Source organism: Fringilla coelebs, assembly GCF_963513975.1.
Source record: "Fringilla coelebs genome assembly, chromosome: 4".
Classification (NCBI taxonomy): domain Eukaryota; kingdom Metazoa; phylum Chordata; class Aves; order Passeriformes; family Fringillidae; genus Fringilla; species Fringilla coelebs.
The window spans coordinates 40,987,127-41,001,363 of NC_140032.1; the positions used below are offsets into that span (position 1 = coordinate 40,987,127).

Here is a 14,237-nt window from a genome sequence, read left to right on the forward strand (position 1 = left end):
ATTCCCAGGGGAAGGCATAAGTGCTCTGATGAAAACTAAATTTGGCGTGGCCATTTTCTGACCCCTCAGAAAAAAAGGCAGAGCCTGTCATGCGTGCAGAGCCGCTCTAAGGCGAGCAGGGCAGGCAGGGAAGGGAGGCAGCAGGGTTTCCCCACGCTTAGAGCTGCATGCTGCAAACTGTGAGAGAGTTTGTCAGCTGAAAGACAGGGCATCATTATAGAGAACATCAAACTATCTGATAATATAGGCTGATTTCTTTGACTCTCCTCTGAATTAGTGCCTGTCTTTAAGGAAAAGCAAGGAAAGCTACAAGGGAAGCCCAAGCTGCTTTTGACTTGTAATAACTACTCTTTCAAATAAAAATGTAGTGGTCATCTGCATATCAAAATAATAACTAGATTAGAGGTTTTTTCTTTCAACTTATTTAATTCCTACAATATTATTCTATTTTTAGCTTTTTTTTTTTCAGCAAAAGCAAGTCGCTGCTTTACAGAAACGCTTTTCAGTTGAAAGGAAAATTGAGATGCTGGCAAGCTGAAGAGGCATTTGCAGAACTGTCACTACTTGCAAATCCTGGAGACATGAGCTCACTGCATACCATGGATAAGGATGATTAGGCTTATCCAATGTCATGTGATAGCTTAGGTGTTTACAGTCCCAGATACAACAGCTCGTGTGTCAGGGAAGGGACTCATTTGCGATATCACAGCTAAGTACACGCCACTTAATAATACCTGGGAGGAGTGTTTCACGAGAGAAAAAAGCCTGAGACACCCCTGCAGCTCCTTGCTTCACCTGGGACCCAAACCCCCTGCTGCCTGTGGGGAAAGAAGAATCAAGGTGCTAAGGGTAATAACCCTGCTGCTGCAGCAGGAGGGTGCAAAGAAGCCAGCAAACAGACAGAGAGAATGCTTGATGACTAACCAGGCCACATTAAAACTACAGAATAAGCACATTTATAGTAAACTAATGCTTTAAATAATTCCTGCTAAAATATGTAGAAGTTAAACTCCAGCTGGAAACTGTAGTGAACCCCTTCAGTGTTTTGAACACTTTTAGTTAGCATCCTTACAGATGACAGACTACAGTGTTTTATCTATGTAATGCTCATAGGGATTTAATTCTTATGCAAATGCAACCCAGATCAGAGGTTGCATTAATCTGCTAATTTATAGCTGACTGCTGAAAGCACTTCAAAAGAAGTTCCTGAAAACACACAGTGAAGAATTTGAAATTAGCTAGATTCTAGAGGTTTGCTTCCATAGAAAGTCCTCTCAGTCAACCCTGAAACATGTGATTTATGATCTTTACACAGTTTTTCTTTTAGAGCAGACTACTGTTTTGAAAACTGAGGTTAATTTTAAAATTTTACGTGGTTACAAGAGTGAATTTGGTAGCAAGTTTGACTAGCTTAGGTAGAAAAAATAAGTAATTGTATAAAGTTTCACATTTGTTGCTTTTCACTTTTCATAATGCAACAACAAAACTAAAACATTAAGCTGAAAAATGGTTTAAAATCCCATATGAAAAAGTGTTTTTAAGAATACCAAACTGTTTTGCAAATTTGCTGTAGAAAGGGTAGGCACTCAGGTCTTTATAGCAGCAGGTGGTCCTGAATACATTTCAATGGAGAATACCACTTAGTGTTCCTTTACAACCTTTTTATATATACCACACTAGAGAAACATTTGGATGGCGTTTTTCTGTTGAATTCAAGATCTATATTCACAGACTAAACACACAATTATATAAGCAAACAAAACTGGAACCTACTAGTAGAGGCAACAACAAATTTAGCATGTTGCAGCAGTTCAGCTTTCAACCTATCCAGAACAGAAAGCTTGGAGGCAGGTACCTCATCAGCACACCTGGGAATAGATCCTTCTTTGGGGAAAATTACCCTTATTTTAGTTTTAAATTAGAAGTTCTCATTTTACCTCAGAAAACAGTCAAAGATAAAAGGTTTTTTCCTAACCTACTTTTTATCTTAGTCTTTCAAATAAATTAATTAATAAATAAATGGTTTGAATAAAGACAGCTTTGCTTGTGCTTCATGTCAATGACGTCTGTGTTGCCACGGAGATTGCTGTGACATCACAAGATCTACATAATGCTCTCAAAGAATGAGAAGTTGTTGGAAAACATTACTTGAGAGGCAAGACCTTGTCTAAACACAGCTTGGCTTATTAACATTCATGAAATTCATTAAAACAGAGGAGCATTTTTCCAATGTCATACAAAGACTTTCTAAATTAAGACTTTTTATATTGAAAAATACATAGTAAGCATTTCTACGTCCCCCTAGAGACTTTCATAATTAAGGCATTATAAATTTTCAGGTTTTTTTGAATTACTAAAATTACTTGACACGTCATCTAGGTTTTAAGAATTAAAACAAGACCATATATATTGACACTTTCCACAAGCACTTACACACTTAACTCATTCATAACAACTGTTCATTCATGTGGAAAGCTAAACACTTTCCTTCAATAACAAGTTTCCTAAGTTAGTGTATAGAGCAGCTGTATTCAAGATACATATGTATATTTGTGAATGAATAAACAAAGTAAACCACTGGAGTAGTAGTGATAATTTAGTTTTACCTACTTATATTATCATTTGAAAAATAAATTATTTCTCCCATGAAATGTTATACCACGTCTCGTATCCCTAGATTTGTCTTTCAGAAACATTTGGAAAATTTTCTATCAACTGAACGAAAACTCTCAGACATTTTCAAATTTTCTACAATATGGAGCAACATTTTGGTAAAAAGACAATTTGTGGAAGAATCACAGTAGTGGAATCATGCTAAGAATCAAGACAATAATTCTAATTCAGTTATTCTACACTCTTCCAAATACATAAGTAAACATCATTACTTCAGCCTATCAAGACTGTCTTCCAGCAAAATCAAGTTTATGAAAGTTTAGACGCTGAGAGGGTCACATGAGGCGAAGAAAAGGCAGTCTCCTCTGTCTCCTCTCTCCACCTGGGTATAACTTCTCATTTTGGTCATCTTTATGCTATTTCTGCACACAGGTCCTTTTGTTGTTATTTTGAGGCAAGCAATAACCAGATTACTTCAGTTTATTACACTTATAAAACTCGTCCAGAGATCCTGAGAGCACATAAAACAAACAGGGTCATCTTGTGACCTCAGCAAGAATCCTATAATGCAGTTTTCCCAAGTAACTGAAGGGGGCTTTGATGTTTTGCAGGTTTGTACTACAAGTCAAAACCTTAAGTACTATTAAATTGAATCGGAGGAAATCTTAAATCAAAAGGAAGAGGTTACATAATAGGACATCTCACCAGCTGCAATATCCATTGGGAAAAGGCAACCATTTTCTTCAGACAGATACCTACTGACAATGCAAGCAGTAGTGGATACCCTGATGTAATGGGTTCCACATTTAACTTTTACATAACCATTTACTTTATTACACAGAGAATTTTCTCCTGCGTAATTTCTCAAAAAGAGTTCTCAATTTTTTTTCCACATCCCCATTTGTATGCAAGCAATTTATTACTATTTCAGAAAACAGCTTTTTAATATTAAAATCAAAACTGAAATTTTAGAAAGAAAATACAAGTATGAGTACAGTTGAAATAAAATATATCACATAATTATAATGTACAGAAGAGCAGTAAAAGCAAAAGCAAAGATGAACAATGTTTCCAAGATTGCTTAGATGTTGCTCTCAAATTGTGACATGCTCCATTAGAAACCCTAATGCTGGGATTAGAAAGGTGCCTCTAGCCAATGAGACACAAAATAAGCTAAAAAGAAGAGTCAGCACTGTTTCAAGGCCAGCTTTTACTGCAGCACATTTTAGAAACGAGGCAATCAACTAAACAGCACCAAAATTTTTGAACAAGAATAAAATGTCATCAGGAAAAAAAGTGAGTGTTTCCAGTGGAATTAATCTTTTTTGCACCCAGATGGACAGGTGGGGGAAGATAATAACAAAAACAGCCCAAAAAAACCCCACCACTATTCCAACATATTTTTTTCAAAAATTAGTCAAAATGTTCACCCAAATTTTCTAAGACTTAAAGAAACGGGATCTGAGAGTTGGCATCAGTCAGAGTCATCAAAGATTATGTTGCCTCTATCAACTACCTTAAAGGATTCTATCTTTTCCTCTCCTGCCTTTCTGCTCAAAATCATGCCCCGTGAATCTAGGTTGTTGAACACTTCTGCTTATTTTTATTTTTTCCTTATAGTCTTTTTCAGTTACTTTGAGCTATTAAGATACATTCATGTTCACACTGATAAAATCTACTGCCAGAGTTACCTCAGATTTTGTTTTTCGTTGGCATTGGCAATATCCCACTGAAAAATGTTCATTATACCTAATCTGTAAAGTAAATGCAAAAAATAACCTAAATTGGTTCACAGGCAAAACTCCTCGTAAAAGCAGTGGTCTGGAATAATAATGTTGGGTACTTTGTTTCTATGCTCTGTATCACAAGTGCCATTTTTTCATTAGAGTAGATACACTTTATTTTTAAGTATTTTCACAGAGCTGCAGTTTCAATGGGGAAGATAAACACCATTGAAGTGAATAAAGCACAATGGAAGAAAAGCCTGAATTCTTTACTTATTTAAACGCACTGAGAGTGGCAGGAAGCTCATCACAACTCAGCTTACAATCACCATGCATGAAACTATGAAACACCAAACACAAGGATCTCTTGAACCTGCAAGCTCTGCACCACCAACTAACGGTGTCTCCCCCATGGAAAGCATATGAAATTGTTGTGAACATTCCACAAATGCCCCTGAGCAGGCGATCCAGACCTTCTCAAGGCCATCGTCAGCTCTTTCGTATAGAAAGAGACAGAAATCTGCAGCTCTATACATCTAGAAACTGGTAAATGTTTGCATTTGTGAGAGCCCCTGAAGTTTGCCTTTCTCCTACCATGGGCATTTCCATCCCTGAAAGTGTCCCTCTCCTTAAGAGGAACCAAACCAACTCAGGCTCACTGAAAACATATTCAGGTCATTTGACACTTTCGGCTTCATTGTTATCTTGTCATTACAAACTTGGAAGAAAGCCTGGTGGCACCAGACACACAACGCTGAATTTCTATTTTTGTTTTCAAAAAATGCCAGTGTAATAGATTAAGTCCCTTAACATTTTATCAGCTCCACAAAAACAAAATTCAAGTAGCACTGAAATATGACAGGAACAACAACAGACACCAGCCAATCTCATCATTTAGGAACTGTCTCCTCATCTATTTCCCAACACCTCATATACTGTCATGATCAGCTTCAGACCTCAATAAACTCTTCAATTACTCAGCAGAACAGAAAAGGGATGGGATAAAGGATAAATTAGCTGTAAAAATAACTTTAAGCATTCATATTCAAAGAAACCTGTACACCATTTTTTTCAAACTCTAAAGACACTTTTGGGTGACACGTTGCCTGTGCTCTGAATCGCAAATTTTGCTGAAATAACAGGCGACATCACAAGGCCCATCAATTTATGGCTCAGCTAATTCAGCTACAGCCAGAGCTGACTGTGTCTGAAGTGATGAAGCCAGACTCACTTGAAACCCTCCCTGCCAGCCAGCCCCCAGGGAGCTGGGCTCAGCCACAGCCCCACGGCAGCTCCAGCTCCTCCAGAACCTCGGAAGGAAGCCTGCAGTGACCCATACAAGCAAGTGCTGGATTTCACTGCTAGCTCTGACCATCATACCAACAGGAGATGAGCAAATTCAAGACAGATGGCCAGATCAGGCACTCCCAGTAAAATGCAACCTCATGTAAGCAAGATTTTATTTTCATTAGGAGTTTGAGTCTCAATAAGTAATCACAGTCCCACATGCTGCAAGAAACCTGATTTTCTGCTTGCAGGTAACAGTAAACATCTCCATCCAAAAGGACAAATGCAGTCTTCTGGGTAAATGCAGACATTACAAAGCAATTAGTGTTTATTTCTCAACGTCTATTTAAAATTCATGGTGAGTAATTCATGATAGCCACACAGTGATAAATGGACTGACATCACCACTACTTCCAGCTTCCTCCTGCAGCTCATGATCTCAGTCTTTCCTAGATTAAACCCTAAGATCACACGCCATCATGCCTCAGTTACAATTGATGGGACTGAAATGCTGAACCAAGGCATCCAAACCAGTCAGAGGACAGGGCAGCACAGGGATCAGCTCACAACAATACCACACTCTGTGCCTTCCCACCAGATAATCATGGGCACGGCTCCAGAACACCACCAGCTTGTACAGACACACCAACACAACAAACAGGTCACTGGAAAATCCAGCAGCAGCAAAAACAGTGAGGTTTTCTACTCAAGACAGAGAGTTCCAAGGGCAAGCTAAACCCAAAGCATGCACTTCCAAGTCACTTCTTAGACTGAAACAGATGTTCTTTGAAACTATCACTTGGGAAGTTATTTTTCTCTGTGAATGTCCAGTGTATGGTCTTGATGCTTCCATCACAATGCTGCAAATCCTGAGCCATAAGCAACTCAGAACCTGGAAAATGCTAAATAAGCTCCACACAGCTCTGATTTAACTGCCCCTGCAGCTTAAACAACTAAACTAGTTCCCAAAAGTACAACTCTGAGCCTCCCACAAGTCCATTGATCTAAAATTCTGTTTCCTGCTCAGGGGAAAAAAAAAAAAATCCCTTTTTAGGGGATTTCCTCATGGTTTGAATATCTGTGTATACTGATCACTCTCAGTTAAAATCCCAGTTTCTTTATGTTATCTCATAGGTGTCAGCCCATAATAGCCAATATTAATAAACTTTAAGTTGCAAATATATGAGTCATACTGAGAGAAGAATTTTATCATTGTGATTAAAGCTATCAGCATAATTTTACTGACTCAATAGATCACTCAAAGGCAATTCCATATTCAGAATATAAATACACCCTCAGTTAGATATATGTAAACCACACAAAACAGCATGATTCAGACATCACAAAACTTAGGAAGGATGTTTCAGATACATAAAGCTCTATAAAATGCATGTAGATAGCCAAGAGCTCTGCTCCAGCACCATTACATTCACATTCATTACCTGTCAAAATAAAAAAGTCTGCCAAAATCCCTAACAAATTTTATCCTCAAAGGTTACTTCCATAACTTGGATGAGGACAAAACAAACTGAGTTTTGCTATTGCTTTACACACATTCAAAAGAAGTCCATAATTTGTTCAATGACTCTCTATTATGATTAGATATTCCATTCCATTTTTTAAGTTGTTTTAGTATGGGAAAGACCAGAGGGCTAAACCATCAATATTTAAACACATACATCCCTTTTAATTTTGAAAATCGTGAAAAATAGATGTTCTTTCACCTTCAAAACTTAAATCTTTTAATTAGAGGAAAAAGCTTAAATAACTGCTCCTGTATGCAAAATCTGTGAGCTTGCCAAAGGGAAAGCAGCTCTCCATTGCAGTATGAGGCAGAGAGGGGAGGGCTGGCTGGATGTAGCAGCAGGGAAGGAAAGGAGGCTGCAGGAGGGAAGCAGCAGAGGAGCGAGCAGTGCAAACTAAAGCCTGGTTTGTGGGGTGGGAGGCAATCAGCACAGCACACACTACCCAGACAGGCTGGGAAGCATCCTGGGAGAAAAGCAGAAATCCCCAAGCACCAGAGCCAGGAGTCTGAGAAAAACTGCCCAGCAATTCTGTATTTTGCTGCTGCTCAGAGACAGCTGCATCCCCTGGTCGTGGAGGCCAAGAGCAGGCACAAGGTGAGCCGTGGGAGATCCAGGAGACTTTTGGTACTGCAGCTCCCATTTAAGGAACACGAAAGAACCCAGTGGAGTCTACACCAGAAGTAAAGTTCTGGTACAAAAACCACACAGGAACTCCAAGCAAATGACCAAACATGGTGAGAGCATGCAACTGGCCAAGGCAAGCTGGAGGCTATTCCAAAAGACATTTTGAGGAACTGTCACATAGTTGCTGTCAGTGGCCGTGTGAAAACACAGGAGAGCCAGGACAGCCCCCAGAGAATTGCATTTTCTGCTCATTTATTTTCTGGAGTTCATAGGTAAACCTCATTCTACCATGCGAACTGCTTCAGGGTACAGATGCCCTGGGGAAATGATGAGGGGACTGAGTGTTAATTTGTGCTAGTTTGATGGTCATGGTCAGAGGAAAGAATCAAGGAATGTTTAGTTTAACATAATATATGCCTGATATGTTAAAGTAAATGAAGAAGTTTGTAGATATTGATAGGAAATATGAGGGGAAAGGGGTAGAAGGGAAGAGGGATGGTCTTCCTCATATTAAACTGTCAAATTTCACCGTTGTAATTCACAGAAATTAAACAGGAGAACAAAATAAAGCTTTACCTCATGTCACCAAATAAATGGCAGCTTTAATTGTTCAGAGCACAATTCTTTAAAATCATGGACTGTATATTTTCCCAAAATAAAAAATTAAAGACAATAAAATCCAGCCTTATCTTATGAACACTATTTGCTAGCTGATGGCTTGGAATTTGAACAAATACAAGCTAAACTGTATTACAACAGGGAAATAAAATTAAACTCATGCTATTTTCAAAAAAATAAACTAGACACAGTTTAATGTTAAAGTTTCCAAAGCTAAACACTCATTTTAGGACTTCCTGTATTCCAATATCCCATCTTGAACAACTTTTTTTTTTTAAATTTGGAATTAAAGACTTGTCTAGTAGCTAGTTACAAGTAATTTTACAAGTCATCCAGTGCATTATAAAACTTTATCAAAAATTGGCAGCTTTGACACTCATTTCAAACTGTTTCAACAGGTAGCTATTTGCCCATATCTCATACACTACAAATCTGGTTAATTTTGGACTGCTGTAGTATTTTTTATTTACATGGGTTTAATAGTATTGCTGCTGTTACTGTCCATTTTTTTATCTCATTGCTGCTTCCAGTAAATTGTTCTTATCCCAACTCATGATCTCTGCCTTTGTGTCTCCCACCAGAGAGTGAGAGGTGTCTGGTTTGGGAGATTCTCACTGAGGGGGGGCACTAAATTAGGGTGTGCTGCTCCTAAGACACAGCAGTGCAAAAGCAAGGGGGTGCTCATTTTTTATGCTTTTAGACCTATTCAGTGTGGGAGAAGGGGGTACTTTTTAAAGCCTTCTTATTCTCCAACTATATATTAACTATCTGCCAAACCTAGCCTCTCTAAGTGAAAGAATTTTAACACTAGAAATGAAAGTCATGGACACAACAATTTAGAAGGAAAAAAAATACAGTAAGTTTACCTGACATGACATATACAACAAAAGAGCACTTCCAGTGTTACTCACCAACCAGTCTGAGGATGCTGTATCTAAAACTAACGCAAGCAAATCAGCTAATAGAGGACCCAAATGCAAATGAGCATAGGCAGTGAAATGCAAGTTCTAAGGTACTTGTAATTGTCAGCCCAAATCTAGTGAGAGCCCTCTGTCCTGTTCTTTACAGATTCACTTTGTGGCCAACTGCCACAAAGTTTTAAGAGCAAGGTCAAATTCTGCGCAGGATTGAGAACAAACCTGCAGAGTTGTAGACAGATCTGTCCACTAGGTCTGTCTAGAGATACTCTGAGATACCACTTTTGCTCTGGCATGTAAAGACATTAATTTTAAGAGTGAAATCCAAAAAAAAAAACCCAAATACTGTTGAAATTCAGGGGTTGGGGTGGAATTGGTGGGATGACAATATGTGTTTTATTTTAAATTTGGTCAGCTACTGCCCAGCCATTATTCAGTGAAGGTGAGCTTGAGGGGGTCAGGAGGACAGGCATGGGGAAGCCCTCACTCTGAGCAAGGATCAGCAGCCCAGAGAACCTGTCCAGAGGGATTTACTGCAGGTGCATGGGGCAGGCTGACAAAAAAATAAGAGAGAATAGTTTTAAAGTGGGGGAAAAAATTAGGGGTTTTGGATGGTGAGATGCTTAGGGGTGAATTACTTTTGACTCCGGGGAAAGAAAATTATGAGAAAGAAATGAGAATTTTCTGAGTCAACTGAATTTGGAGAAAGGAACATACTTCTTGCTTTCTACATATTTGGTTGCTCCTAACAGACTTCTTTGCTCCATCCTGCTCTCATAATCACAAGCTACACATGTTGCAAAATAATATCCTAGTGGCTTTTTTAGATGGGCAAAGATAAAACGGATTAACCTGAAAAAAGCTCACATTAAATAGTGTAAATATTAATTTACTATTGCAAATTTAGTTTACTCAAATGACAAACAAAATCAAAGTTAGATGATCTTACTTTGCCATGTTTAGGTCTCTTCCTATCACTTGATGTCAGTGATGCATGAGGATGTGCTCCTTTTGCTAAACCATAGCCAGTTCCTTTCAGCAGTAATAGGACATCAAGCTGCACAAGTTATGCAATGCACAAAAAGACCCTTGAAGTTTATACTCCCTGTATATGCAAATAGTCAGTTTCAGCACCGTCTTCTGACCACTTTTGACGCTACTGTTTAGATTTCAGAATACTGCCTTATCAGTTCTTTCTGGATTGCAGCCTTTTCAGTAGGTCTCACTCCCTTTTTTCTGAGCACCCTAAAACCTTACTTTAGCATTTCTGCCACTCATTCTCTTCTGCCTGGCTTGTATAACTGAGCTGTTTGCTATTTCTCTCCCAGCAGTTCACTGGCAGCATAAGTAAAGCTGAAAACTTAATTTTCTTCTTGGGCCATTTTCTAACTAAACAAATCAATCAATAAATCATTTATTAGCCACTAATATTCCAGATCAGAAATTTCACCCAGGTGCCCTCTCACTTTTGCCAAGTTTCTTATTCATGAATGAGCCCAAAGCCCAATTGCAACTTACTCATTTAGAAAGAAAAAACCCTGATTAAGCTTGTCCCAAATTTTAATAAGGCATTCATCTACCATTCAATGACTACAGCTTCTCAGCACAAAGCCCCTCACTAGAAAGACTCTGGTTTTAGTCTCCTGAAATACTTTCTATGTCATATAATTAAAGTTTCTTAATTTTGCTTTCATGGACTTAAGTTATCTTTTGCAATTAACAAATTGCCTCCCTTGCCTTTGCTTCCCAACACACTAGCTTTGAGACCCACTTGACTTCATCCACAATTCTAAACCCATTTGTATCACAGATTCCATGCCTGCATTTCACTACGATATTAGACACTGTCCCGGATGTCATTTTACACATTTCTGCACGTGAACAGCCCTTAAAGCTCTGCTTACTGCCACAGGATCTGTCATTTTCTGTTCATTCTACCAGGAAGAGTCTCAAGCTCATTGTTTATCCTACTAAATCTGACCTCTCTTCAAGGTGCCCAAGTGAGTGAGGCACAAGCATTGCTGTATTTAAGAGGAAAGAAGGTTCTAGCCATGGACTCTACACAGCCACCCTACATTAATTTGGATATTATATATCTCTCCTCCTGGCATCTTCAGGTAGCACTTTCTGCCAGCTTTTGTCCTAACACTGCCTGCTCATGGATAACATATGGGACAATTTTCATTCTGCCAGAAGCAGAGCTCCTATAATTCCTTGTTGTGCTGCTTTTTCCAACAATCAGTTTTGCACCTTCAGCATTAACTATTCAATGGCACATCTAATACACCTTTTTATCAGCAGTGCCTGACAGACACAAGACATTTAATTTCACCAAGAACATGCCACCATCATCAAATGGAAGTCCCAAGACTCGCACTGCTCTCCCACTGGAAGGCAGATTTGAAGATCTAATAGTAAAAAAAATCTGGTTCTTTCATTATCATGATACTATAGAGAGATGGGTCATTCCTTCATTCTGCCTTGCACAAGTTTTATTACACACCATACACTTCAAAGCAGCCTTCTATGGTAGTCTGAATGAATATGCATATAACCAGCAATTTAAAATAATTCTGCTCTGCTTCTATTAAAATGATCAATCCTAATCACTTTAGTCTAAAATCCTTGCAATCACTTGCATTTTTTACCATAGCTCAAAATAAGTAATTTTTTTTTTTTTTTTTTACTGGAGCAATATAAATGTTGAGTACCCTCACAGCCAAACTTCTTTTTTTTCTATCTAAGAAACTGCTCTTCATTGAAAATCCATTTGCATGATGTTATACTGCAGCAAAACCTGCAGTAACATGATCCAAGAATATACTAAATCATGCACCAAAGATTTGTGCACAGTAAGTAAAGGAAAACATCCACGTCCAAATTCTAATGCATCCTATAATTTGAAGTATGATTACTCACAGGAAGAGACTACTTAGCACTTCACCCCATTTGTCAGGTTTTTTGTGGTCTTATTTTTTAAATCAACAACATCTGCATGACACTTTGGACAGTTATACACTGTCCACAAAGATGGACTTTCAATTCCAGCTATGGGCATGAAACAGTTACCAGAGCTTCTGAAGGCAGGAGAAGTGTGTTTAGATTTGTTCTTCTGTGATTCATTAAATACAAAACACTGCCTTTTAATTCTAAAATTTCTCTACATCTCATGATTTATGTTTAAAATACAGAATGCAGTACATTCATAGCTGACATACCTGCTCCTTGGAAGAAACATGGATTCTTTAATGAAGACTGAACCAGACAGCAGGATATACCAACAGGTACCAATATCATCAGGGCTGGAATAAAAAAAAAAAGAAAGATAACACAGTTTAAAACACTTGATTTAAATTACTCACAGCAGTCCCAAATTTGCACTACAAAGGACATCAAAGAGGCAAAAGTGCTCCAAACTATGGAAGGGAGACACAATTCAATTCTTTAAAAAATAATTCCATTAAGCTACTCTAATTTCCACCTGCAAATATATACATTATTAGAATGCTCAGTTTCATTTACTTGACTTTATTAAAAGCATCCATCTATCCATTTGGTAACACCCCAATTCAAATTAAATAAATTAAATATAACTGTAAGTGATTAAAGGAAGTGAAGCTACAGTAAATACACTGCATTGTATTCTATCAAATGCATTGAAGAAGAATGACAGTTCTTCAATTCTTGCTGAAGAGAGCTGTAGCATCTTTCCCTCTATAAAAAAAGGCATCCTTTCCCAATACTAGCCATCTTCTTCTCAACCCTTTCTTCCAGACACAAATTTTTCTTTCTGCACCAGCATGCCTTCCTACGGGTAAGAGACATTTGCAGATGGTGAACCTACATCAGATTTGCCAGGTAATCATCATTATCTGCTGCTGCCAAGCACTGCCCCTTTCACATCTCTTCCTGGCACCAGAATAAATTCCCAACTGGAGGGGCAAAAAGTTTCTCTTCCCCTCTCTTCAACCTGTAGAGGGACTGGGTGAGGAAGACTTCGTCATCCAGGCACAGTTCATTCTACTGTAGATTCAGATGTTGCTCCTTGAGTAATACAAAATCCTTTTCATATGCTTAGACTCTTTTTGGATAAGGGAGTTCAAATAACGTTTGGACAGGAAAATAAAATAGATTAGGGCTACTAGAAATAGCTGCAGCAGAAGTCTCATTCCATGTTGACAGTTAGTGCTGAGAATCTCTCTGCTGTACTTCAGTTTCTACCACTCCTGCTTCTTCCAGAGAAACTGACTAATTGAATTCAAGACTAATGGAGTTCACTGTTACGAACTGCCTGAGCTTTCTTACGGAAAACCTCATCCCTAGTGACACTAAGAGATGCAGATTATTTAATGAATTTGTAGCACCTTCATTTTTTAAATTATATGTCTCAAGTCTTTAGCAACAACTAGGTCTACTTCAAGTAAGAACAGCCCACATCTTTTAACAATGATGACAGCATAGTATTAACATCTAATCTTAAATCTTAGTAGGCAATGTTCATGTTAGCAGTGTATTTTTCATCTGAAGAACTGCAATTTAAGAAGTACATACACAGAGGTCCTCAAAACAAATGTGCAAGCCTAAAAGAGATATGAGCAAACCACCTAATCTAAAAACATGTTCTATTTTCATTTTCCACTGCACAATATAAGCATGAGAGAAAGGAGAGGAACATAGAAAATTAGCAGAGGAAACTGAGGGGACACAATCTATGGCCAAGAACAGAGGAACTGAACAAGAAGATGGAGATTGTATTTCTTTTCTAACAACCAATGTCCTGACCAGTGAAGTGATGCTGGTCAGCCACACACACCAGAAGTTACAACATCTTCAAAAATCACAATTTCAGGAATACTTCTTTATAGTGATAGACCATTGAGAGCAAAGCAATAAAACAGTCCCACAGCTAAAACAACAGCATTTTGATT

At 38.2% G+C, this 14,237-nt stretch overlaps 1 protein-coding gene across 6 annotated transcripts in view; it reads right to left on the reverse strand.

Annotated features, from left to right (window-relative positions):
• The window catches only part of RAPGEF2 (Rap guanine nucleotide exchange factor 2), a 183,738-nt gene that overhangs the window by 96,851 nt on the left and 72,650 nt on the right, over positions 1–14,237 (reverse strand). For all 6 annotated transcript variants that reach the window (XR_014616117.1, XM_084204639.1, XM_084204637.1 and 3 more), the window contains exon 4: positions 12,528–12,611. Coding sequence is in view for 5 of the 6 variants with exons in the window: in XM_084204639.1 (XP_084060765.1) it covers positions 12,528–12,611 (84 nt within the window). In the remaining variant the exon portion in view is untranslated. The remainder of the gene's footprint in view (positions 1–12,527; positions 12,612–14,237) is intronic.